This window comes from Piliocolobus tephrosceles, chromosome 14 (genome assembly GCF_002776525.5).
Source record: "Piliocolobus tephrosceles isolate RC106 chromosome 14, ASM277652v3, whole genome shotgun sequence".
Taxonomy (NCBI): Eukaryota; Metazoa; Chordata; class Mammalia; order Primates; family Cercopithecidae; genus Piliocolobus; species Piliocolobus tephrosceles.
Window position 1 is genome coordinate 11,529,344 of NC_045447.1, and position 26,195 is coordinate 11,555,538.

Below are 26,195 nucleotides of genomic sequence, written 5' to 3' on the forward strand. Positions count from 1 at the left end.
AAGGAAGGGAGGGAGGGAGGGAGGGAAAGGAAGGAAGGGGAAGGAAGGAAGGAAGTGAGGGAGGGAGGAGTGCAGGGAGAAAGGGAGGGAAGGAAGGAGCAAAACTCCATCTCAAAAAAAGAAAGAAAGGAAAGGAAAAAGAAAGGAAAGGAAGAAAGAAACTTTGACTCTGTCTATGGCAAAGTAACTGATACTAACTATAAAAATTGGATAGAGTAACTACAATAACAAAAGCACAGCAATTTCAAGACAGAAAACAACCAAAGAAGCCAGGATTTGGGGGCCCAAGATGCCAGAAAGAGGATAAATGCGCTGAGGTGAACTCTGCATTTGGTATTGTTTCGTCTTCTGACAACACAAAGTGCTGACAGAGATGCTGGACAACTGAAACTCTCACAGAGTGCCAATAGGAATGTGAAATGACACAATCACTTTTTACCTAGGTGATGGGCTGATAGGTGCAGCAAACCACCATGGCACACATTACCTATGTAACAAACCTGCATATCCTGCACATGTATCCCACAACTTAAAATTTTAAAAAATAATATTTAAAAAACAAAGAAAGCAAGTAGTTTGGCAGTATCTATTAAGCTAAATATACACATATCTTATAAGCCAGCAATTTCACTCACACATATTGCATCCAAGGAAAATGAGAGTTTATGTCTAACAAAAGGCATGTTCAAGGATGTTTGTGGCATCACTATTCATAATAGCTCCAAACCAGAAACCCAAAATATCCATCACCATTGAAAAAGATAAATAAAATATGATCTACTCACACAATGAATGGAATACTACACAAAAATGAAAAAGGAAAAACTCCTGCTACACACAAAAACATGATAAATCTCACATATATAATGTTAAGTGAAAGAAGCCAGACAAAACGTACACATTTTATGATTCTATTTATATAAAGTTCAAAAACAGACAAAACTACCTATGGTGATAGAACCATGGTTACATTTGTACATAGCTGATGACTTGGAGGAGGCATGAGGTAGGCTTCTGGGGTGCTGGTAAGTTTTATATCTTGATCCAGATGGTGGCTACATTGTTTGCTTTGTAAAAATACACTGAGTTATACCCTTAAGATTTGTGTACCTGATTATATGCACTTTTAAAAATTTCTTAAAAAGATAATAGACTTTAACAGATTATCGTTTAATGCAAATGTAATAACAATATAGAGATTACTGCGTATTTATTTTTATTTATTTTATTTATTATTTATTATTTTTGAGACGGAGTCTCGCCCTGTCGCCCAGGCTGGAGTGCAATGGCGCGATCTTGGCTCACTACAACCTCCGCCTCCCGGGTTCAAGCTTCAACCTCCCAAGTAGCTGGGATTACACATGCGTGCCTCCACGCCCAGCTAATTTTTGTATTTTTAGTAGAGACAGGGTTTCACTATGTTGGCCAGGCTAGTCTCAAACTCCTGACGTCGTGATCCACCCGCCTTGGCCTCCCAAAGTGCTGGGATTACAGGTGTGAACCACTGTGCCCGGCCCAATTATTGCATATTTAGAAGAAAAAATGTATGACAACAATACTGTAAAGAATAGGAGGGCGATAAATAGACATACACTGTTGTAAATGTCTTAAATTATACATAAAATGGTATATTATTACTTGAAAGTAGGTTATGATAAGTTTAAAATATACACTAAAAACCCTAAACCAACCACTAAAAGAAATTATATTTTGTAAGCCAATAAAGAGGTTAAGGTGGAACCATGAAGTGTGCTCAATCAATTAAAAAGAAGTCAGAATAAGAAGGAAAGGAGAACAAAAAATAGTGTGAACTTACTTTTTTTTTGAGAGAGAGTCTTGCTCTGTCACCTAGACTTGAGTGTAGTGGCGCAATCATGGCTCACTGAAGCCTCAACCTCCTGGGTTCAAGTGATCCTCCCATCTCAGCCTCCTTGTAGCTGAGACTATAGGCATGCACCACCATGCCCAGCTGTTTTGTTTTGTTTTGTTTTGTTTTGTAGAGACAGAGTCTCACTATGTTAGGCTCAAGCAATCCTCCTACCTCAGCCTCCCAAAGTGTTGGGATTATAGGTGTGAGCTACCACACCTGGCCTGAACTTACTTTTTTCTCAAGTTCACACCAAACATTTACCAAGACTGACCACATTCTTAGCCACTAATCTTAATACATTTAAATTAAGTCATACAAAGTATGTTCTCTAACTACAATGGAATTAGAAATCAATAGCAGAGGCTGGGCACAGTGGATCACCTGAGGTAAGGAATTCGAGACCAGCCTGACCAACATGGCGAAACCCCATCTCTACTAAAAATACAAAAAAACATTAGCCAGAGGTGGTGGTGCATGCCTGTAACCCAGCTACTCAGGAGGCTGACACAGGAGAATCGCTTGAACCCGGGAGGCGAAGGTTGCAGTGAGCCGAGATCGTGCCATTGCACTCCAGCCTGGGCAACAAGAGCAAAACTCTGTCTCAGAGAAAGGAAAAGAAGGGAAAGGGAAAGGGAAGAGAGATGAGACGAGACGAGATGAGACAAGACAATAAATCAATAGCAGGAATATACCTAGCGATTCCTCAAATATTTGGAAACTAATAACACATCTTTAATAGTTCATGGGTCAAAAAGTAATCAAAAGGAAAATTAGAAAGTATTTTAATTTAATGGAAATGAAGGCCCAAAATATCAAAACGTGTGGGAGCAAACCTAGAGCAGCACTTAGAAGAAAATTTATAGCATTAGATAACTACAGTAGATATGAAGAAAGTGCTCAAATCATTGACTTCAGCTTCTACTTTAAGAAACTATAAAAGAGCCGGGCGCGGTGGCTCAAGCCTGTAATCCCAGCACTGTGGGAGGCCGAGACGGGCGGATCACGAGGTCAGGAGATCGAGACCATCCTGGCTAACACGGTGAAACCCCATCTCTACTAAAAAATACAAAAAAAAAAAACACTAGCTGGGCAAGGTGGCGGGCGCCTGTGGTCCCAGCTACTTGGGAGGCTGAGGCAGGAGAATGGCGTAAACCTGGGAGGCGGAGCTTGCAGTGAGCTGAGATCCAGCCACTGCACTCCAGCCTGGGCGACAGAGCGAGACTCCGTCTCAAAAAAAAAAAAAAAAGAAAGAAACTATAAAAGAAAATTAAACCCAAAGCAAGCAGAAGAAAGAATATGGAAAGAAATCAATGGATCAGAAAACAGAATAGCCATAGAAAAAATAATGAAACCAAAAGCTCTCCTTGAGGTCAATAAAATTAGTAAATTTTAGCTGGACTGATCGAGGGAAAAAAAGCAAAGAGATACAAATTACCAACATGAGGAATGAGAGCAGGTGACATCATGACAGATCCTACAGATATTAAAAGAATAATAAGGGAATATTATGAACAACTTCATGGGAATAAATTTAACAACTTAGATAAAATGCACAGGCTCACTGAAAAACACCACCTAAACTCACTAAAAAAGAAAAAGATAACCTGAATAGTTAGAGAAATTAAACTTGTGGTTTAAAAGCTTTTCACAATGATCTAGCAATCACTTTCATTGGTATTTACCCAAATGGGTTGAAAACTTGTATTCACAGAGAAATCTGCCCATGAATCTTTATAGAAGCTTTATTCATAATTGCCAAAACTTGGAAGCAATCAAGATATTCCTCAGTAGGTGAATGGATAAACTGTGGTATATGCAAACAATAAATTATTATTCAGCACTAAAAAGAAATGAGCTATCAAGCCATGAAAAGACATGAAGAAAACATAAATGTTTATTACTAAATGAAAGAAGCCAATCTGAAAAGGCTACATACTATATGATTCTAACTATAAGATATTCTGGAAAAGGTAAAACTATGGAGATAGTAAAAAGACCAGTGGTGCCAAGGGTTAAGAGAGAGGAAGAGATGAATAGGTGGGGCACAGAGGATTTTTAGACTAGTAAAACTATTCTGTATAACACTATAATGGTAGATGCATGTGATTACATATTTGTGAAAACTGAAAAATGTACACCACCATGAATTAACTCTAATGAAAACTATGGACCTTGGGCGATGATGCTGTATCAGTGTAGGGCCATCAATTTTCACAAATCCATCACTCGGGGGGAGGATGCCGATAGTGGGGGAGGCTGTGCATGTATGGGGTCAAGAGATATATGGGAATTCTCTGTACTTTCTGCTTAATTTTGCTAGAAACATAAAACTGTTCTTAAAAATAAAGTCTATTTAAAAGAAAAAAAAAACTTTCCACAGAGAAAACGCCAGATCTAGGTGGCTCTACTGGTAATATCTACCAAATATTTAATAAAGACTCATACTAATTCTATACAAACTCTTCTAGAAAACTGAAAAGGAAGGAATACTTCTCAACTCATTTTGTGAGGGCAGTATTATGCTGATACCAAAACCAGACAAAACCTTCACAGGAAAAGAAAAATACGGATCAACATTCCCCATTATGAACACAGATGCAGAAATTCTAAACAAAATTTTAACAAATCAAATCCAACAATATAAAAAAAGATAATTAATTCATCATGACCAAGTGAGGTTTACCACAGGAATACAAGGTTGGTTTAATATTCAAAAATCAATGTAATTCTCTAGAGTAACAGACTAAAAAAGAAAAACCATATGATTATCTCAATAGATGCAGGAAAAGCATTTGATAAAACTCAAATATCCATTCCAGATTAAACTCTTAGTAAATGAGGAATACAAGGAAATTTCCTCAACCTGATAAAAAGGACATATATCATCCTTAATGAGTAAAGACCACTTTTCTTCTAAGATCAGTACCACACCAAGGATATCTGCTCTCATCACTTCTATCCAACATTGTACTAGAGGCTATAGCCCATGCAACAAGGCAAGAAAAAGAAACAATAGCATCCAGTTCAGAAAGAAACAAGACTGTCATTATTCACAGAGACATCATCATCTGTGTAGAAAATCCCACATATATTTGGCAAAAGATGTATAAGGCCTATACAATGCAAACTATGTAACATTACTAAATTAGAGAAGATCTACATACACGAGGTGATATACTGTGCTATGGGTCCTTAGTGTTATGAGTCCTTAATACATGGAGTTACATTGTGTTTCATGGTTCAGGTGATGCAGTATCATTAAAATGTCAATCCTCCCCAAATGGATCTACAGATTCAACACAATGACCATCAAAATCCCAGCAGACTTCTTTGGTAAAACTTAACAAGTTGATCCTAAAGTGCATATGGAAATGCCAAGGATTAGAATAGTCAGAACAATTTTGAAACAGAATAACAAACTTTAAGGACATACACTACCTAATTTCAAGAACAGTAGAAGGAGTGGAAGAGGAGGAAGGGATTGCAAAGAGATATGAAAAAACTTTTGGGGTGATGGATATGTTCATTATATTGAGATGGCGATGGTTTTACAGATACATACATATCAAATTGTTGACTTTAGTATGCACAGTTTATCATATGTAAATTACACCTCAATAATGCTGAAAATAATCTCATGCTGTCCTCGTGTCTTTTAACAGACACAGAAACTGAGACTCAGAGAAGCTAAGTGACTTGACCATGGTCACAAAGATAGAAACCCAGGTCCTTCTCACTCCAGAGCCCAAGCTCTTAAGCTTTAAGCCATACAAGTAGAAATGCTTTTCTACACACTTGTCATTCATCAAACAAGTATTGACAAGTATTGATCCTGTCATGTACCAGACACTGCTTACTCACTGCTTGCCATAAGGGATATAGCAATGACAGACGACGTCCTACCCTTGGCAAGCTTTACATACTGCTGAGCCCAGAGCCCTTCTCAGCTTGACTTATTAGCACTGCTTATTGCTTTTCTCCTTATTACATCCCTGACTTCTCTCAAAAATTAAGAAACAATTTGTGACTTTCTGCCATGTACCAGGCTCATTCTAGGCCCCCTCTTACACAATCTTCTTAACTATCATAACACTATGAGATGGGAATCATTTCCACTTTACAGAGAAGAAAACGGAGATACAGAAAGATAAGGGAACTTGCCTATGATCACACAGCTATAGAGTAGCAGAGCCAAGTTTCAAATGCAGACCTCCCTGCCTCCAAAACTTATGATTCTCTGATCCTCTCACTACCCCAAACTTCCTGGGATCACGCAGTTGTTCCCATGACAAGAGTTCAAACAAACCCTCTTTTCCTTGCAGACAAAAAAAATCCCAACCAGGCGCCAAGTCCCCATGGATGAAAACAGCTGTTCACCAAAGGCTCTGTTTTGTGTTATTAATTCACTTAAAAGGAAATTTGGTTTCTAACCAACACTAATGTCATATCCATGCTCAAGAAGGAAGAAAAAAAATGAGTTTCAAAGTTGCAAAGTGTTGGATCAAATGCGCTGCTGGCCTGTGTGTGTAGCCAGTTTAGACTCCTGCCCCAGTAGCCTCTCCCCACCCTTCAGGCAGGTCTTTTCCTGCAGCTCAGAGAGGAACTCTTATCTCCACCATGAAATGAACGGAGTTGAGGGAATTCCTTTTCTACTCTGTTTCCATTGTGACAAGAAATTGTTAAAACAGACCAATTCCTAGAAAATGTGCAAATAATAAATGTGAACTCAGAGCGGTAACAAATTAGACAGCTGTTTAGCCTTTGGGTGCTAAGTAACAACAGCTCTAATGAGTCGTATGCTGGGAGTCATCCTTTCTATGCCTTGGCCCCAACTTGTGGACACCAAGACTGCCCCTACTACCTAATCCAGTTTTCTGAACAAAGAAAGGCAGAGAGCATACAAGTGGAAAGGATTCAAGGGATTTCAGTATTATTACTATTGCTACATCCTAAATGTATTTGACAAATAATAAACAACATCAGGCACTGCATTAGGTCACAGGAGTCAGGGATGAAGAGTATTGGCATGATCTCTGCATTCCTGGAGTTCACAAACCAGGAGGGAGACAGACTTTGAACTCATAATTCAAACTTTTAAAAGTCGTAATATCTCAGTACGAGGGTGAAAAGTGCCATATGTAAGAAGTGCCACACGTATGAGGCGGCTATGAGAGGGAACATGAGAAGAAGGAGCACTGCCTCGGAGCTCTGACTGCTCGTCATCTCCCGGAGGCAGAGCAGAGCATTCCAGGCAGAAGGTACAACCTGTGCAGAGGTACTCAGACAGGAGTGAACACCAGGGAGGCTGTGGTGTGCACACAAAGTGGTGAACTGGAACAGGAGAGAGTCAGGAGGTCTGCTGCTGGCCTATTTCACAGAACCTGGGAGGCTGCATGAAGGTGGGGCTGCATGAGGGGGATCTGCATCCTAGAAGCAGTGGGGAGCCACAGAGGGCTCTAAACAGGGCAGGGAGGGACATGGTCAGACTTTGGCTTTAGAAAGATGTCTCTGGTTCCAAAGAGGAGGCTGGGGGATGGAACTTAATGTGGGGAGACGTGAAAAGGCTGCTGCCATCATTCAGAGGAGGGGTGGCAGTAGATTGGGCTAGGGTAGTGGAGCAGAGAGAAACGGTCTGAGAAAACTGCCCAGCATGTGACCTGAGAGAGAGGTTTTAATGATGTCAGTGAAACCGATCTCCACTTTACAATCGACTGCCTGCTGGCCACGGTATTCCCTCTCCGAGGGCCAAACACTGTGATTCCAAGGAGCAGCAAAGACACACAGGGTTTGTCCAACGTCCAACACTGACCTCGGCTTTCTGGAATGCCTGCTTCTTCAGAGCAGGCAAACAGCATCCAGACAAAAGGCCAGAGGGTCAGGTTCCTGGACCCACAGGCAGTGTTTTCCTGAACTGCAACGTGTCATGTGGCCTGGAGGAAACTGTGGACTTCTGCAGGGAGCCTTCCATGCCGGCAGGCCAGCCTTTCTGTAAACCAGAAAGGGACCCAACAGAGGCTGGTCAAGTCAAGCTCAAACAAGGTCTCAAGCTCCAGCTTGATACAGGGAAGGGTGAGATCGAATCCCTCTAGAGTAAGTGTCCACAGGAACATGTCTTTTATCTGAAGAATACCTCCTTTGTCCCAAAACATTTCTGCTAATGCTGCTCCCACCTCCTCATTCTAACCAGAACTGCCTTTTCCTTAAAACACACTTCAGAGGAACTTAGCAGGTTCCCTCCAGGGCCACAGACAATGAGGAAGAGGGAGAGGACCAGCAGGCCTACCCAGACCACCCCTGGCCTGCCTTCCACTAACACTGAGCACCTGGTCTGTGCCTCAAACCTAGGAGTAGATACTGGGGATGTTCTGGTTCCTCGCCTCCAAGGTCCACAGTCCAGACCCACAGCTTGTCTTCCGGGAGGCCCAAGCTGGGTCCTGACACCTCTACTTCCCCTCCATGCTGCTGTCTGCTCTCTCACCATGATGCTCCCTTGCCTGTAGCTCTGGCTTGAGTTTTCCCCTCCTCCCATTCTCCTGTTGTCACCTCCACACACTTCACTAAACTTCTCACTTCTGGGTGCCCCCACGCCTCAATCTCCTCTGCTCCACAAAGGCACCGCCATCATACCTTCAAGCACGGAGCCACCCCACCTCAAAGACCCTGAACTCTGAAATCTTCCCCCCTCCATTATTTCCTGGCTTCCCTCCCCTTCCCCTAACCAAATCTGTGCTTTGCCCTCTTCTTGACTTTTGGTCCTTCAGCGATGATGATGATGATGATAAGATGGGGTCTTGCTATGTCGCCCAGGCTGGCCTCAAACTCCTAGGCTCAAGTGGTCCTCCCACCGTGGCCTCCTGAGTCCTTCAGCCTTCTTTCAGGCCATCAGCTGTCTCTGGCCCTTCTGGCCTCCCTCCCTCCAAGCAAAACATTGCTGATCACCCTGCTTGACTTAAATAGGCCTCCTCCTACCTCCAGAGCCACTTTCTCTGCATCCTTCCTTGCCCCCTGTTCTTCCTTCTGCTCCCTAAGTAGACAGCCCACTTTTCTTCAGACACACCTACAGCCTGCTTCCTCTCATCTTGGCCCTCGCAGCAGCCTCACAACCAGTGTAACATCAGGCCCTGCCCTTCTCTCCAGTGTGACCACCTTGCCTCATGCAGACTACGGCAAAATCCTCCTAACTAGTCTCCCTGACTACAGTTTGTTCTGTCTCAGTTGAAATGAACGTCCTAAAACACAAATCTGTTCATGGTGCACCCCTTTTAAAATCCTTCAGAGGGCTGGGTATGGTGGCATACACCTGTAGTCCCAGCTACTTGGGAGGCTAAGGCAGGAGGATTGCTTCAGCCCAGGAGTTTGAGGCTACAGTGAGCTATGATCATGCCATTGCACTTTAGCCTGGGCAACATAGAAAGACTTTGTCTCTATTTTTTGTTTTTTTTAAAATATCTCAGTGAATGCCCAGGGCTAACAAGATAAAACTCAAACTCCTTAGTCAGGCACATCTAAGCCTCCCTTCCAAGCCTCATTGCCCTCTCCTGCCAACTCGAACTGTCTGGCCCAACCTGGCTCTCTTGACACGTGTCCATGCTCCTCAAAGATGCCAGGCCTTGTATGTGAAGGTTTCAGTGCAAGGCCTCCAAATCTCTCGCCCCCCCCCCCCCCCCCCCCCCCGCCAGGCTTGAGGCTCTTCCTTTCTTGCCACTTCCTTTGCAGCTGACCTCACCATTGGCCCTTGTATTTCCTGGCCACTCATCCTCTGGATTTTGGTCCTGATCTTGCAGGAGAGACCTAGATACACTTCTTCCTCCATGACAGACTTCCACTGTTCTCCAAACACCCACATGCAACTGAATCTTTCTGCTTTTGCAATGCTCTTGGCCACCCCGTTCTCCTGGCTTCCTTATTCAAACATCCCCTTCTGTGGGACATGCTCCTTGCCTTCCGCCCATCCCCACCGTCACTCTCTCCTTGATACGCTAGCCCCCCAACCCCTGAATACTTCTTGATTACTATTTATTTACACATCTGCCTGACTCAGGTTGGATTGTGCTGAGGTCCCCTTCATCACCTCTCCAGCATTTAGCACAGTAGATTGATGAATGAGTGAAGGCACGGCTGACTACTGGGAAATGTGACAGTGGGAATGCAACAATGTTGGCAGGGGCAGTGAGAACACTGGAAAAAACACGGCCACTTAGGAAAGCTTTCCACCTCACTGAAATTGGTACCCACTGCCCAATGCCCCAGCTGCCAGTCGGCAAGGGAATGAAACACTGACTTCTGGTAAGCCTTTGGCGTGTACCAATATCCCTGGCAATGATGCCCTGGCAGAGCACAGAACTGAGGGAAGGGCAGGTTCTCCTTTTCTTCTCTCAAGAACACCAGGCACCAAAAGCTAAGCACATCACCTGTCTTTTCAAAGACATTTTGCCTAAAATTCCCTTTCCAACTGCCCCCAACTCCCCAAATCACCAATAAGATATGATCTCTTTCAGCCTTCAAGGCCTAGTGATAATGTGCCAACCCCAAGACTGAGTGAGTTCCCCACATGATGTTTGCAGGGCCCCTAGGGCACCATGGTGTATGTCTTGTTCTAGACCTCAGTCTCCCAGCTATCCAGGGCACCAGGATATGGACCTACGTCTGAAGGATCCCAGGTACCATGCTCTTAAACACTCTGCCACTCAGGTATCACCTCCTCTGGGGCACTGGCTCCTGCACAGGCATCACTGAATATTCTGAGCAGCAACCTCCCATCTATAACCCACAGTGCCTATTCAAACTATACATTGGTGAAATGATAGCCACGTGTAACTAGGAACTTGCTTTGTACAGGCACCGTACTAAGTTCTTATATGCCCATTGTAAGGTAAAAGCTATGATTTCCACCCCCCCGCCAACTTTACACATGAGAAAATCGAGGCATAAAGAAAATACATGACTTGTCCTAAGTCTCCAAGCTAGACGGGTGAGGCTGGGACTCAACCTCAGCTTCATGAGATCAAAGTTCATGCTCTTCAAGCTGTGTGGCTTTAACAGACCCAGCAGCTCAGCTGTGACAGAACCCTGGGTTGAATAAAGCACAGGCTGTGCCCATTTTCAGCACATTCTAAAAATAGCAGTTTCCCCTTGATGCTGCTCCATGTTAAAACTAATGACAAAAAGAGTTCTGACATTTAGACCAGCCTCTGAGAACTGCTGCGCCTTCAATTCCATAGGCTGGGAACTGGGCATACTGACTGATTTGGCAAGGAGTTCTGGTAGAGACAAAACACTACCCTGAAAACATACCCTTTTAGAAGGCTGCTGCCACCAGGACCTTCAGACAGACCACCTTTATGATGCAGCCCCTGCCCCGAGCCCTTGCAGCCAGGAATCCACCCAGGAATCCACCCTGCAACCCAATCCACCACAGTGGCAATGGGGCTCTAGGCCACAACTTGTAAGTTCAACACAGCTGTGAGATATTATTGCTACAAAGCTATATCTGCATTAATACACCAATTTTTGATAAACTTGGTCACTCGTTAGAGTCACCAGGGGACAGGGTAGTTATGGTTCCATATTTGTAACTTCCATTTTCCTTACTCTCTGCCAATCCTTAACTCACCATCTGCCTGGCTTCCTCTAAGCCCTGAAATGATGTTCTTTGTGGTCCCCCGTGCAGAAACCAGCAGAAGTCATGAAAAGCCACAGCTCCACCCTCAGTTATCAACTGCATTTGGAAACGTGAATCTTCAAAAGGCTGAGCTCACCAGGAAATACCCTTGCTTTGTAGGAAGTGGTTACACCGCAAAACGGACACCCTGGTAATACCGCTCCTTTGATTGGCACACCCCCCCCGATTGGCAGTGTGCCTCAACACGGCCAGATAATGTTCTCCTGTGGCGCTTCCCCTATTCAGGCATCCATTCACCCTCCACTCATTCAACAAATATTTACTAGAACTGTGTTCCAGGTACTGGGATTATGACAGGGTATCTCAGTATGCAGACCCTCTAGAACCAAGTTAGCATAACCCTCCTTTTCTGTCCTGGTGCTTCCAAAGACCTTTAAGGGAAAAGTCCAGCGGGGAGGCCTACTTGGGTATATAAGTAGTAGGAAAGAGAGAAGACAAGCAGTAAAAGAACTAACTGCAAGAAAATGTTAAACTTTGACCAGCAGTGTACTGATTAGTAGTAATACTGCTGTGATCATTTTTAAATTATTTTACATATATATGATGGGATAATATAAAAAAGTAACTAATGTTGCTAGGAACCAAAATTGTCATTGTAAAATAAAATATATAAATATCAAGGGAATTAAGTAACAACTCTATAATGTTAGATTTGAATTAGAAAGATCAGTATTATATTTTTACAAGATAATGTAGTGTAACGAACAATCCTCAAATCTCAGATGCTTACAACAACATTTATTTCATGCTCATAGGTCTGTAGATGATGCAGCTCAGCTCAGCTCTGCCGGGTTGGCTTTGGCTTGTCTCAGGGTGGAATCTAGACTTCGAGTCAGTTCAGGTCAACTGTAATGTCCTCATGTGGGGACTGAAGATAAACAAGCAACAGTTACCGGTACATCATGGAGAAGGGAAGTTCCAAGACAGCTGGCCGAGGCTTGCCATGCCTCTCACCAGCTCAGCTCAGATCTGTACACTGCCATGCTGCCCACATTCCATGGGCAAAACCGAGTCACAGGGCCAAGCCCAAAGTCAATAGGGTGGAGAGATATACACCACCCACAGTGAAGGTATGACAAGGTGTGAGGAGAGAAGGAAGAATTATGGAGAAATAATATCATCTACCCTAACTATGAACTCATGACTCCTTCCTTTTAAAAAATAACTATTTACTACTTCTACTTCTGTCCATGGCAAAGGCCTAAAAGCAACGGCAACCCAGTAATACTGAGTAGTCTTCACCCAGATTATGGTTTCTAAATAATATTCCCCACTAAAAGAAACCCCCTGAAGGAATGCCTAATTCCAGGTCTGCAACAGAAAGCATACAACATAACACTGGGGAGCTTGTTGGGCCAAAAAGTATGGGAAGCGATCGAAAATGAATGGGATCATGTTAAAAAGACACAGGAGCCAACATAAAAGGGATCCTACTGGTCAAAGACAGGACAATTGGTATACCAAAAACAATGGTGACTACAACTGACTGAAACACACACAGGATGTATAATAAACATCCACGAGTTCATTATGATGGAGGAGAGAGACTGCTCACCAAAAACAAAAACAAAGCAGTTACACACCCACAAGTCACCATTAAAGGTAAGTGGGGCACCAGCTGTTTACTCGAAAATTGATAATTAAAAGGAAAGAATTAAATATGTACAAGTGGCCCTAGCTGATGAGGAAACATTCTTCTTAAGAATTTCAGCTATTAGAGTCAGGTGTGGCAGCTCATGCTTGTAATCTCAGCTACTGGGGAGGCTGAGGCAGGATAAACTGCTTGAGGCCACGAGTCCAAGACCAGCCTGGACAACACAGTGATATCATGTCTCTTCAAATATTTTTTTTAAATTAGCCAAGCATGGTGGCACACATATGTAGTCCTAGATACTCAGGAGGCTGAGGCAGAGGATGGCTTAAGCCCACAAGTTTGAGGCTGCAGAGAGCTATGTCCACACCACTGCATTAGAGCCTAGGTGACATAGCAAGACTCTGTCTCTGAAAAAGAAAAAAAGAAAAGAAAGAGAGAGAGAGAAAAGTCACCATTTTGCTAGGCCAAATAAAATACTCAATTCAGGCAAAGATCATTGACAGATGAAATAATTAGGTAAAAGGTAGATTGTGAACTTTACAATAAAGGAATAAAACAGTCACCACCTGAACCCATCAATAAATCTTCACATGACAAAGAGCAAAACAACTAGATGTCTCCTGATGTGATATGTGATACCAAGTACCCAGTACCACCTAGGACACATTCTTTCCAAAAAGACTGACCCAAAATCCAATCAAGCCTCTTGGGTTAACTTCTAGTTGAAAGAAAATAGGCAACAAGTGAACAAGTTAAGCCACCAAGAGGAAGCAGAATATTTACAATTTAGAATATTACACAGTGCAACTTTCAGTAAGTTAAGTGCATGAGGGAGGAGAGGGAGGATGGACTACACTAGAGTCAAAAGGAATTTGAGAAACATAACAACCAACCAAATGCAACGTACAGGCCCTGGAATTGTCACTGCTGTTAGTGGGTTTTGTTTGTTTTTGAGACAACTGGGGAAATTTGAAATTCCCCCAATTTGATCCTAAAGAATTATTGCTAATTTTGTTAGGTGTGAAAATGCTATTGTGATTATGGTAGAAAATAACTTTTTTTTTTTTTTTGAGATGGAGTCTTGCTCTGTCGCCCAGGCTGGAGTGAAGTGGCCGGATCTCAGCTCACTGCAAGCTCTGCCTCCCGGGTTCACGCCATTCTCCTGCCTCAGCCTCCTGAGTAGCTGGGACTACAGGCGCCCGCCACCACGCCTGGCTAGTTTTTTGTATTTTTTAGTAGAGACGGGGTTTCGCCGTGTTAGCCAGGATGGTCTCGATCTCCTGACCTCATGATCCACCCGTCTCGGCCTCCCAAAGTGCTGGGATTACAGGCTTGAGCCACTGCGCCCGGCCGAAAATAACTTTTTAAAGAGCTACATCTGAAGTTTGAAGGAGGGAAATAATAGGATGCTAGGCATTTGCTTTCAACGACTTCCAGGAATAAATAAAAAAAGAAAAAAAGAGGTAAATGAAGCAAATATGGCAATTGCTGGATCTAGGTAACAGGTATACAAAGGTTCATTTTACCACTCTTCCTATATAAATTCAGTATGTGTGTACACATATCTATTTAAAATTGTTAACAATAAGAAATGTTTAAAAAGAATAGGGCTGGGCGCATGGCTCACGCCTGTAATTACAGCACTTTGGGGGGCCAAGGCGGGCAGATCACCTGAGGTCAACAGGGCGAAACCCTGTCTCTACTAAAAACACAAAAATTAGCCAGCTGTGATGGGGGGGTTCCTGTAATCCCAGCTACTTGAGAAGCTGAGGCAGGAGAATTGTTTGAAACCGGGAGGAGAAGGTTGCAGTGAGCTGAGATCACGCCACTGCACTCCAGCCTGGGCAACAAGAGCGAAACTCCATCTCAAAAAAAAAAAAAAGAAGAAATATTTTAAAAGAATATGAAGGAGAGGAAGGGGAACTGAGAGGCAGGAAGATAGGAGAACAGCAGGGCAGGGGGCTGAGGCAGGAAGGCATGTATCCTAGGGCAAGCCAGAGACTGACACAAAGGGACACTGATGGGTGACAGCCATAGTCACAGCCGCTACAACAACAACAACAAAAGTAATAACAGCAGTAAACTCTGAACTCCTACTGCCAGGGTCCAAACCTTGCTCCCATTACATACCCACTCCCATTACCACCCAGCTCAGGCAGTTACATTACCTCTCTGTGCCTAAGTTTCTACATCTATAAATGAAATAATAATTGCATCTGCCGGGGTAAATTGAGGGTTAAATGAGGTAACACATATAAAGTCTTTAACCACTCAACAAAATGCCTGGTATGCACTACACATTCAAAAATGGTTGATGTTGTTTTACGAGGTGCCAGCCTCTGTGCTAAGTACTCTATATGCATTATCTCATTTCCTTCTCCAAATAACCCTATGAGGGATGTACTCTTACTATCCCCACTCTATGAACAAGGAAACTAAAACTCAGAGAGGTAACATGACTTACCCAAGGTCACATAGCTGGGGCACTGGCAAAGGCAGAACTGTGAAAGTTACGGAGTTAGACTACCTGTATTTGACCTTCTGACCTGAGGCCTGTGGTAAGCAGTCTCCAAGGGGTCCCCCACTTCCTACTTGCTGGTGTCCAGCTCTTGTATAGTGCCCCCCTTGGTGAAGAGGGCTGATCTGTGATACTAATAGAATACCTGTGAAAATGACAGTATGTGAATTCTGAGCCAGGTCATGAAAGTCATTGTTGGCTCCTGTCTTGTTCTCTCGGGTCACTCATTCTAGGAGAAGTCAACTGCCATGCCATGAGGACACTCAGTGGCTCTATGAACAGTTGCACATGGCAAGGAATGGAAGATTCCTGCCAACAGCCAGGCATTGTGCATGAGCCACCTTGGAAGCAGACTTTCCACCCCCAGTCAAACCTTCAGATGACTACAGTCCCAGCCAACGTCTGACTACAACCTCCTGAGAGACCCTAAGCCAGGACCACCCAGCTAAGCCACTCTTGGATTCTTCACCCACAGAGACTGAGACAGATAAATGCTTATTATTTTAAGCTGCTAAGTGTAGGAGTGATTTGTTACATAGCAATAGAGGACTACTACAGTAATCATGGACTAAGTTATAATACTTAACATGTCTGAGCTTTAGCTTCCTCATATATAAAACAAAGACAATAACAGCAGGTACATCATAAGATTGTGATGAAGATTAAATGAGACCCTACATCTAAGGAGCCTAGCCTAGAGCCCGTACACAGTAAATGCTCAGGAAAATGTAAACGGCCCAGGCTACCCAGCAACAGTCCACGTCAGCACCCACCGCTTTTCAAACTTGTGCACAGTGAGCCACTGGGCCTTCAGGGTTTAGGTCAGAGGGCTAGGGAGCCAAGCAAGGACAGAGAGGCAAGGGTCTGCATGGGCAAGGGTGTTGCCCACCACTCCAACACTGGGAGCTGCCCTCCAGACAAGCACCAGAAACTCAAGGACCCCCATGGCAGGGAGGGCTTTAGAAGCCTTTATGTTTAAATCTCCCCTACTCCTCCATGAATGCAAGTCTTCTTGGCCACACTCTCTGTGCATGCTAATCCCACTACCTGGAACATTCTTCTTCCAGAACCATCCCTAATACCATCCAAAAGTATCCAGGTCTCACCATAACTCCTTATAGCTTGTTCAAAGCATTTCAGATCTCCAAGGACAAAAATCATGTCCCTCAGGAACCTTCTTTTTTCAAGCTAAATACCCCCAGCTCCTCATTAATAAGCACAGAGTTGGCAAACAGCATGATGGGAAAGCAGAAACCTGAGCCAGGGTGGAAAAATGACCAGCTAGGAAATGGCTGATGCCTTCCAGGACAACTCCAGAAGTCCAAATCACCATATCTAAACCCAGCCAGGATCAATTATCCAGTTGTGAAGGATCTGAAGAGCCTAGGAAGGACTCATAAACTATATTGCTTACACAGTGGAGGCCTGGTAAGATGGCTGTTTCCACATCAAAAGAGGTAAGAGCCCACTGTGCAGCGCAGGCGTCGGGCTACACCCACATGCAACAGGGGCTGAGAGCTTGAGCTCTAGGCTCAGGGCTCAGACAGGCCTGGTTCAAGTCCTGGCCACAGGGTCCATGGTTAATATTCTTCTTCTTATCTCTGTGGGCTGAATTAAGGGTAATCTTAGTAACTAGGCAAGAAAAAATCTTTAGAAAATTAGGATTTCACAAAGCAAATTTCTGTCACTCTTACAATCACTATAAAAGACAACTAGAAATTTGAAAGTTAGGATTTCACAAAGAAAACTGCTATTGGTCTCAAAATCACTACATCCCTGGTTCTCATCCAACTGGAACCCCCGAGGGTGCCCAGTCAAGAGCAGATTCCTGAGTCCCACTCTAAACCTAAGCATTTAGAATCTCTAAGGATGAAGCCTAGGCATTTGTAATTTTTTTAAAATAATTCCCAAGTGGATTCTGATGCACAGCCAGGGTTGTAAGGCACTGGTCTACAAGTTTCCTGATCTCCTGGGAGCCTAGGTCACTCACAGCACCCATCTTGCTCTCAGACGCTGGCCTCTGCATACTTACAATTGTACTTTATTCATGCCCTTCCAACTCTGGGGTGGTCCAGCCACAACATGGCAAGCATCCCCAAGAGGAAAATTTTCAGTTTTCAGTCTGCTAACGATAATAACATCAGCAAAAAAGCTGGGGCAGCTCCCAGGGTGCTTCCTTTGACCACAGTTTTGACAATGAGGAACAAACTCTTCCATTTTTAGCTAACACATTATAGATCCAAAATGTTCAAGTTTGGGGTTTCTCCAGATACCTCAAAGCAACTAGTTCTGAATCCTCACTCTGCCTCAGAATTACCTGGGAAACTTTTACAAAATAGGGCTGATTAAGTTTCAGACTCCCATCAAGAGATTCAAGTTCAGATTCAGTGGTCTGTGGGGGATTGTGGGGGAGTGTGGGGGAGGGGCTCTGGGTACCCCCATGTTTCCAAGACTGTCCAGGTGATTCTGATGTGCAGCCACAATTAAGAACCACCGCTACAAGCTACAGTCTTGAAAACAAAACATCTCCACTCTAACATCTTGTCACAACTTGAACTAAGATATGTATTGATGAGGTACCCTCCAAACTGCAGCGCCCTGAGGTTCTTGGTCTGGCCTTGGTTATGCCTCTGAAGAGGAAGAAGCCCCCACCCACTTCCCTCCTTCCAGCAGCCTGGCAATGATTCCAGCCTCCTGGGCACATGCAGGTTCAGGGCTCACAGCAGCTGGGCTGCCCTCCTTGATGTTCGGATGAAGAATAAAGCCCTAAATGTCTAAACTGCTCCAGATCAGAGCTAAGCAGAGAATATAATCAGAAATAGCTTCAGTTGAGAACCAAGGCAACCATCACACACCTATTCTACCAAAAGGCTCCATGAGGCAGTGATTTGATGTTGTTTTTTTATTAGAAAGAATGGATCATACCACATTAGAACAAAACAGAAAAAGAATGGAAGTCAGCCAATTCAAAGAAAGCAAACAAAGCTCTGTTCTCCAACCCTAATGAACACAACACACACAGACACAAGCAGACACACACACACAATAATACAATAATACAAATAACTGCCACGTCTTCACATAAATGCTGAACAAAGCTAGTGGTACTAGTTTCCTCCTACTCTTCAATAGACTAGGTGCCAGCTCTCAGAAGGCTTGAACACTGTGACTTTGTGTTAAGATATGCTCTTTGTCAAAGTCTAAACAGTCACAGTTCTGTAAGAAGAAATGCATTAAGTTAAGAGTATTCTGGAATTCACACCCTAATTGCAGCACTTTTTGATCTATCTCCGCAACCACACTCCTCTCCTCTTAAGTCTGAACCTCACTCACAAGGCTGGGTCCCTCAGTGTTTGCCCATGTTGACCACATACTCTTGGCCTTAGGTGACTGGATCAGCACTGGACACACGACTATGCTGGCCTGGACTGAAATTTGCTGGTCCCAGTCTGGGGTGGTGACTTAAATGGAGATTATGTAAACGTGGGCCCTTTGGAAAGGCCAAATCAGGTCAAATCAGACAAGAAAGCAGGAGAGAGAAGGAGAGGTAAAAGTAGAGCAGGAAGTAGGCACTGCCTGTGTCCTGGTGGCTCTCTGGGCGCCTGAACTCACTCCATGAATTCTGTAAAGTGCCCCTTTATCCTTGTAATAAATTCCTCTTCAGCCTATTCAGCTACCTTTTTTTTTTTTTTTTTTTTTTTTTGAGACAGAGTCTCGCTCTTTTGTCCAGTCTGGAGTGCAATGGCACGATTATGGCTCGCTGCAACCTTCACCTCCTGGGTTCAAGCAATTCTCCTGCCTCAGTCTCCCTATTCAGCCACTTTGAAATAGATTTTTGTTTACCTGATCTCACGCGCACATACATACACACACCCTGGGTAAAATAACCAAAACGTTGTTATCAATTGCCAAACATTTCCAGGAATTTTTTTAATACCAAAATCAACTGTTTACACTTCATTGAATATGCTGTTTCTAAAAATGTACATATGCTTTTTTTTTTTTTTTTTTGGACACTATTTTGCTCAGGCTGGTCTCAAACCCCTGGTCTCAAGCAATCCTCCTACCTAGGCCTCCCAAAGTGCTGGGATTACAGGTGTGAGCCACCACACCTGACCAATATATGCTTTCGATGTAAATATGTACGTTTGCTATGGCAACTGGTTTCAAAAACAGAAACAAGGCAACCACCAGAATTTGGGATCAACAAGAGAACTTTCTAGAAAAATGTTCCCTCACATCACTTCTTGAAAGTAAACATTTTCAGCAGGAGGAGCCCAGGAAAAGGAATGAGGGTGTCAAGACCTGACTCTCAGGTGTGGAGTCCTGTGGGTACCAACTGCTCCCAGCCCTGCCAGAGTAGCCCAAACAGGAGACATTCTCTGGAAAATCCAAATACTGGGCTCAAAAACAAGAGCACCATCAAGAATACAATGAGGTTTAAATAGATAACATGCATTTATAGAGCCCTCAAGAGAGAAACTGAGAAACGGAGTCACTCTTAACAGTGGCTGACTAAATCCTCGCTGCCCACCCACAGCATTAATAGAAGAGTATAAAGACAAAGTACAGACCTCCGGCTGGATAGCTTTAAACACAGGTATATCCATTAAAGTAATCTGGCTCTGCAACAAAAGAGAATCAATTTTAGAAAATACTGTGCATCAAAGATAACTGTCATGTTACTTTATACAGAGTCATATATATTCATAAAAATTATACTTTCCGCTTTGAGATAAAAAACAAGACAGCATACAGTAAAAAATTGGATATATTTCTGAAATGCCTCTCCCATCCCTTCCCCCTCTTCATAAATCCTGATCCACACCCTTGTTTCTTGAATGTGAGATGAACTTTCAATTTAGGAATTGATAAAAGCTGTTTGGAGGGTGGGCGTGGGAGAAAAGGGAACAGTTTTATTTGGAAATTTTCATACTATTTGAATTTTTATTTCAAGCATGAACTATTTTTGTAATTTTTAAAAGTTGTAGAAACAATATTCAAAATTAGAATGCTAAACAGAAACACTATTACTATAAATTCATTTTAAAGTTGTGGCTTATAGAAATTATATTTTTCTTCTGAAGTCACTGATACTGTCCCTAAATTATATGGTACAGTGCTATTCAAGATGCACCCACAGACCAGCACGGGACCACAAACTGTTTATTCCACCAGCCCACAATGAGAGAAGTACAGAAGCTGAGAGCAAGCATTTGGAACTTGCATAGCAATTTTTTACATGACCATGACATTTCCATTATATATATTTTAAGTATCTGTCCTCAAATTATTGGAAATGGAAAAAACTAGTACTTCATCACAGCCAGCTTTAAGAGGCAGCAATGTCATCAATAGAGAAGACACACATCAGGTTAAAAGCCTGCACCCATCGTAAGAACCTCATCTGGTGACAGTAAGAGGAAGCATCATGCTGACCATTTTTCAGACCAAGGCATGAACGGAACTGACTTCACATGATCCACCTACCTCCGTGTCACATGGGATGCCAGATGTCAGTTAAGAGATGTCTCTGTGACACGCCAGGGAGAGGAGAGCTGAAGGCTTTTGGATGCCTTTAATGTGAGAAGACACTCTGTCCATTGAACACAGGCCATCCAGGATGACATGATACAGGGAACAAATGGGCTCTGGAGTCTACAGGGCTTGGGTGTGTGTCTGGACACTGTCACTAAACAGCAATGTTCTCTTTGACACACAATCTCTCTCAGTCAGGTACCACATCTAGAAAATGACAATAATCCCTATTTTATGGGATCTTGGTGAAAATTCAAGACAAGAGGTAGCATTCCTGGCACCTGACAGATGCTCAATAAATACATAAGCGAGTGTGTTTATGTGTGTATATCTGAGTGTGTGTGTGTGAGTATATGGTGTGTGTTACTAAGTGTGTAAATGTATGTGTGAGTGTGTACATGTGTGCGTATGAAAGTGTGAGTATGTGTGTGTGAGAGAGAGAATGTGTGTGTGTGTGTGTGTGTGTGTGTGTGTGTCTCAAAACGGAAGCCACAAAGATGGGCTCATGTACTGGCATGTGAACTTACTGTTCCTGACCAATACATAAGCTAGCAAATAAGGGACCATTAATTTGGTTGAATATCCATGCACTGAGGTTGCTCTAAAGCACATGTTAAAAATCCACGGAGCCAGTAAAAACCCTTGTATTAAGAATATATTGGAGAAAAATGGCAAATACACTCGAAGGTGGTCCAAGGTCACTGGGTTCCTGAGAAGCATGGGATACCGGCCAAAGCAGACCATCCTCAGGCAGAGTGGAGAAGAAAACATGCAGCTGGCTTCAGTGGAGAGCCTCTTTGTCCTCTCCCAGGAGCTAGCGTTCCCCATGGAAACAGGGGTGAAATGCTGCCACTAATGGAAGCCTGGCTGAGAAGTGGGAGACAGGACCAAGAATAAGGAAGCACTGGAGCAGAATCTGAGCTCTTCTGCCTCCGGGTTCCACCCAATACCTCTTGATGTCAAGGGGACTCTTGACATCAGCATAATGTATCTGGCCCTCATAATCTGAGTGTTGAGTGGCTAGGAAGCCCTGAAGGCCTATAGGTCTGTGTTTGGCCTAGAGCTACATGGCTCAAAGCTATGTCCTGAGCAGTGCAAACAGACTGGCATTTCTTCTGCCAGATCCATCAAGATTGTTAGCCAAGTGCTTCTCATATTTGGATTAAGTCTGCCATCCTAGGGAACAGAAAGGCCTTGTAAAGACAGGAGATTTGAACTGAAAGCTCAGAGGGCCTTGGAAATCTCCCCTGCAGTTCAAGTTAACACCCTATCCGGGAGAACCGGCAGGATGTTTGCAATGTCATTTAGGAAAAGAACCAAAAGTCTGCTAATGTGAAAATGAGAAAACTTCCTTTCCATCCTGCCACCAGTTCTAGGGTTTGCTACTGAATTTCCAGATGATTTATTAAAGCAGTGACCTTACATTTCACATTTTTCAGATAGTCCAGGTTTCAAATACTCTGCTCTCTGCTCAGACCATAAGTCAGAAAATGTGTTCAGGTGTTTTATTCAAAACAAACAACAACAGAGGTCACCAGACTTAGACTAGCTAGTCCAAAATACATAATGAGGTTTCAGAAGAATCTCTCCTACTTCTACCCTTTCGGTTCTGATTAAAAAAGACACAGTGTCTAGAGTGAGGATATTTTGATATAAGATACTTATAAAGATCATCAGATTATCAATTTCATGCCATTTTACTACAAAGGCAAACATATGTTAAAGAGGTTGCTGATGAGTAATCCTTCCCCAGAAGATTGAACCCTCAAGGCCACTCAGTTTTACCAAAAAGGGGGTGGGAAGAATGGGTATGGGGGTGTGGTAAGAGGTGAGGTCAGGTCCTGTCACACTTCGGAGCCAGCTCTCAGGACCACCTCAGGGCCCTGTCCCTCCCTCAGGAGAGGTACCTTGGTTTCCCAGAGAGAAAAGGCATTTTCTAGGGGTATGTTACAGACTCAACAGAAACATGAGACAAGGAGCCTCCCACTCTTGCTTCCAAGCAGCAAATCCGGCCAGTAGTGGGGCTGAGCGAGAACACTCATAAGTCTCTTAATGGCCTATCCTTATTTCGAGAAAAAAAGCGTTAACATAGGATGTTCAGTGAAGTCAGTCACCTGGCAACGGCTTCCTTAAGCCTAGTCCATTCTCCCATCTCCTCCTTCCTCCTAGTCCAGGGCCCTCTAAAAAGCCAGGCTTTTAAGGGAAATGCCCGATCTCCACACATCACTTCTGTAGAGATGAATACCACAGGGTGGAGAGATCTACTGGAGCACTTCACGATGGGACTCTAACAGAATGGTGCTATTATGTGGATAAATGAAAGCTACTTGGTTAGCCAAAAAGGGGGAAAAAAAAGGTTTTTTGCACATGTTAAATGTAGTATTTCTCCTAACAGTGGCTGACTAAATCCTCTCTTCCCAGCCTCAGCCTTAGTGTAAGGGTCTTCCAGACCCCAAATAAACAAACAAAAAAAAACTGTTGGCTTTACCCCACTCCACCAAGGCATGGCCAGGAGGGCTCACCGAACGAAGAGTAATCAGCTCCAAACATCCATTCCTGCTTTGACTCACAGAACCACAGAAAGCCCGTGTCTGGCAATTTTAGAAAAGAGTCGGGGATGGGCCTAGGAACTGTTCTGTTCCTTTTGAAAATTAATCTAGCAGTAACTTATTTAAAGCTTTGTAAACTTTTTATTTTTAAAAAATGTCAAACTAGGCTGGGCACAGTGATTCACACCTGTAATCTCAGCATTTTGGGAGGCCGAGGCTGGCGGATCACTTGAGGTCAGGAGTTCGAGACCAGCCTGGCCAACGTGGTGAAACCCTGTCTCTAATACAACATACAAAAATTAGCTGGGCGTGGTGGTGCATGCCTGTAATCCCAGCTGCTCAGGAGGCTGAGGGAGGAGAATTGCTTGAACCCAGGAAGAGGAGGTTGCAGTGAGCTGAAATCGCACTACTGCACTCCAGCCTGGGAGTGAGATTCTGTCTCAAAAAACAAAAAACAAAAAAACTAAAAAAAAAAAAAAAAAAGTCAAATCTACAAAAAAAGTCACAAAGACAAACTCTGTATGACTCCACTTACATGAGGTAACTAGAAGAGTCAAAATCAGGGAGACAGAATGTAGAATAGTGGTTGCTGGGGATTGGGAGGAGGGGGAATGGGGAGTTGTTTAATGGATACAGAGTTTCCATTTTGCAAGATGAGAACGGTTTTGGAGATTGGTTGCATAACACTGTGAATGTACTTAACACTGCTGAATTGTATAATGAAAAATAGTTAAGATAGTAAATTTTATATTATGTATATTTTACCACAATCAAAACGAAAAAAGAACCACCCCAGAAGTTCTTCAATATGCCTTGTCCCAATCACAAGTCTCTCTCCCACCAAAAGTAACCATTATTCTGACTTTCTTCAGGTTTTTTAAATAATTTAATCACTCAAGTATATACACCTACACATCACAAGGTAGTCCTGTCCACTTTTTAAAAATCTGGAGAAGTGCTATCTACCTGCCTACCTATCTATCTATTTTAGAGACAGGGTCTTACTTGCTGTCCAGGCTTGGGTGCAGTGGTGTGATCACAGCTAGTGAGCTAACCTCGAACTTCCGGGTTCCACTGATCACTCCTGCCTCAGCCTCCTGAGAAGCTACAACTACAGGTATAAGCCACCATGCCCAGCTAACTTTTTAATTTTTTTGTAGAGATGGAGTCTAGCTCTGTGGCCCAGGCTGATCTCTAACTCCTGGCCTCAAACAACAATCCTCCCACCACCACCTCCCAAAGCGCTGGGATTATAGATGTAAGCCACCATGCCCAACCTGATACGTACTTTTTTTTTTTTTTTTTTGAGATGGAGTCTCACTCTGTCACCCAGGTTGGAGTGCAGTGGCGCAATCTCCATTCACTGCAACCTCCACCTCCCGGGTTCAAGTGATTCTCCTGCCTCAGCCTCCTGAGTAGCTGGGACTACAGGTGTGTGCTACCATGCCTGGCTAATTTTTGTATTTTTAGTAGAGACGGGGTTTCACCGTATTGGCCAGGCTGGTCTCAAACTCCTGACCTTGTGATCCACCCACCTCGGCCTCCCAAAGTGTTGGGATCACAGGCGTGAGCCACCACACCAGCTGATATGTACTTTTTAAATCTCTTTTAATCTACAAATATTCTCTCCATCCCTTTATATTCCTTGTAATACATCTGCTGAAGAATCCAAGCCATCTGACCTACACAGTTCTCCATACTTATGGAGCGGGTCAACGTGTTCTTCCTTTCTTGGTGTGTCTGCAAATCAGCAGCTGGACTCAGGGACTTCATCAGACACAGGTTCATCCCTTTGGCAAGACCACAGGTGGCAGCATACTGCTTCATCAGGAGGCACATGATGGCTCTCCTTTTGTAATGTTAGTGGCTACTGATGCTCACTGCTTAGATATTTTCATTCACTGGGGTTACAAAATGATGATATTCCAATTCTTTCATTTCTTTTCCTTTTATTAACTGAACCAATTTAATAGACACTTTCCCTCATCTACTGTTTGGTTATCCAGTGTAGTTAGTTCAAAAGTAAAAGGCAGAACAAATGCTTGATTCCTTCCTTATATTTATCAGTTTTTAAGATGATAAACTGCCCTCCTATTATCATCCAAAGTGACCCATTGCTTGATGAGTTTCAATCATTTGCAATTATTATCCTTTTGAAGCTCAAATTGTGCCATGACGGGGCAATGGGAGCTACTTCTAGCTAGCTCTTGAGTCCTTTTGCCACGGACCCTCCTATTCCTTTACAGCTTCCTCACTGGGTACTGAGAAGATGCACCAGGCTCATCTTGAACATGTCCTTTCCTAGACTTGGAATCAACCAGTTCTCCAGAAGCCATGGGTTCTTTTAGTACAAAATGCTATTTCAAGACCACAATGCAGAATTCATACTAATATTTCCAATTCAAAGTCAGGACATTTTTTAAAACTTACTTAACCTCTTCTGT

At 43.3% G+C, this 26,195-nt stretch overlaps 1 protein-coding gene across 13 annotated transcripts in view; it reads right to left on the reverse strand.

Moving 5' to 3' along the window:
* The window catches only part of RALGPS1 (Ral GEF with PH domain and SH3 binding motif 1), a 306,693-nt gene that overhangs the window by 224,375 nt on the left and 56,123 nt on the right, over nt 1-26,195 (reverse strand). For 12 of the 13 annotated variants that reach the window (XR_002732590.1, XM_023217125.1, XM_023217126.2 and 9 more), the window contains exon 4: nt 20,239-20,289. Coding sequence is in view for 12 of the 13 variants with exons in the window: in XM_023217125.1 (XP_023072893.1) it covers nt 20,239-20,289 (51 nt within the window). In the remaining variant the exon portion in view is untranslated. Of the gene's footprint in view, nt 1-7,523; nt 7,857-20,238; nt 20,290-26,195 lie in introns of those variants that run through there. The other variant, XM_031933987.1, reaches the window with a different exon arrangement.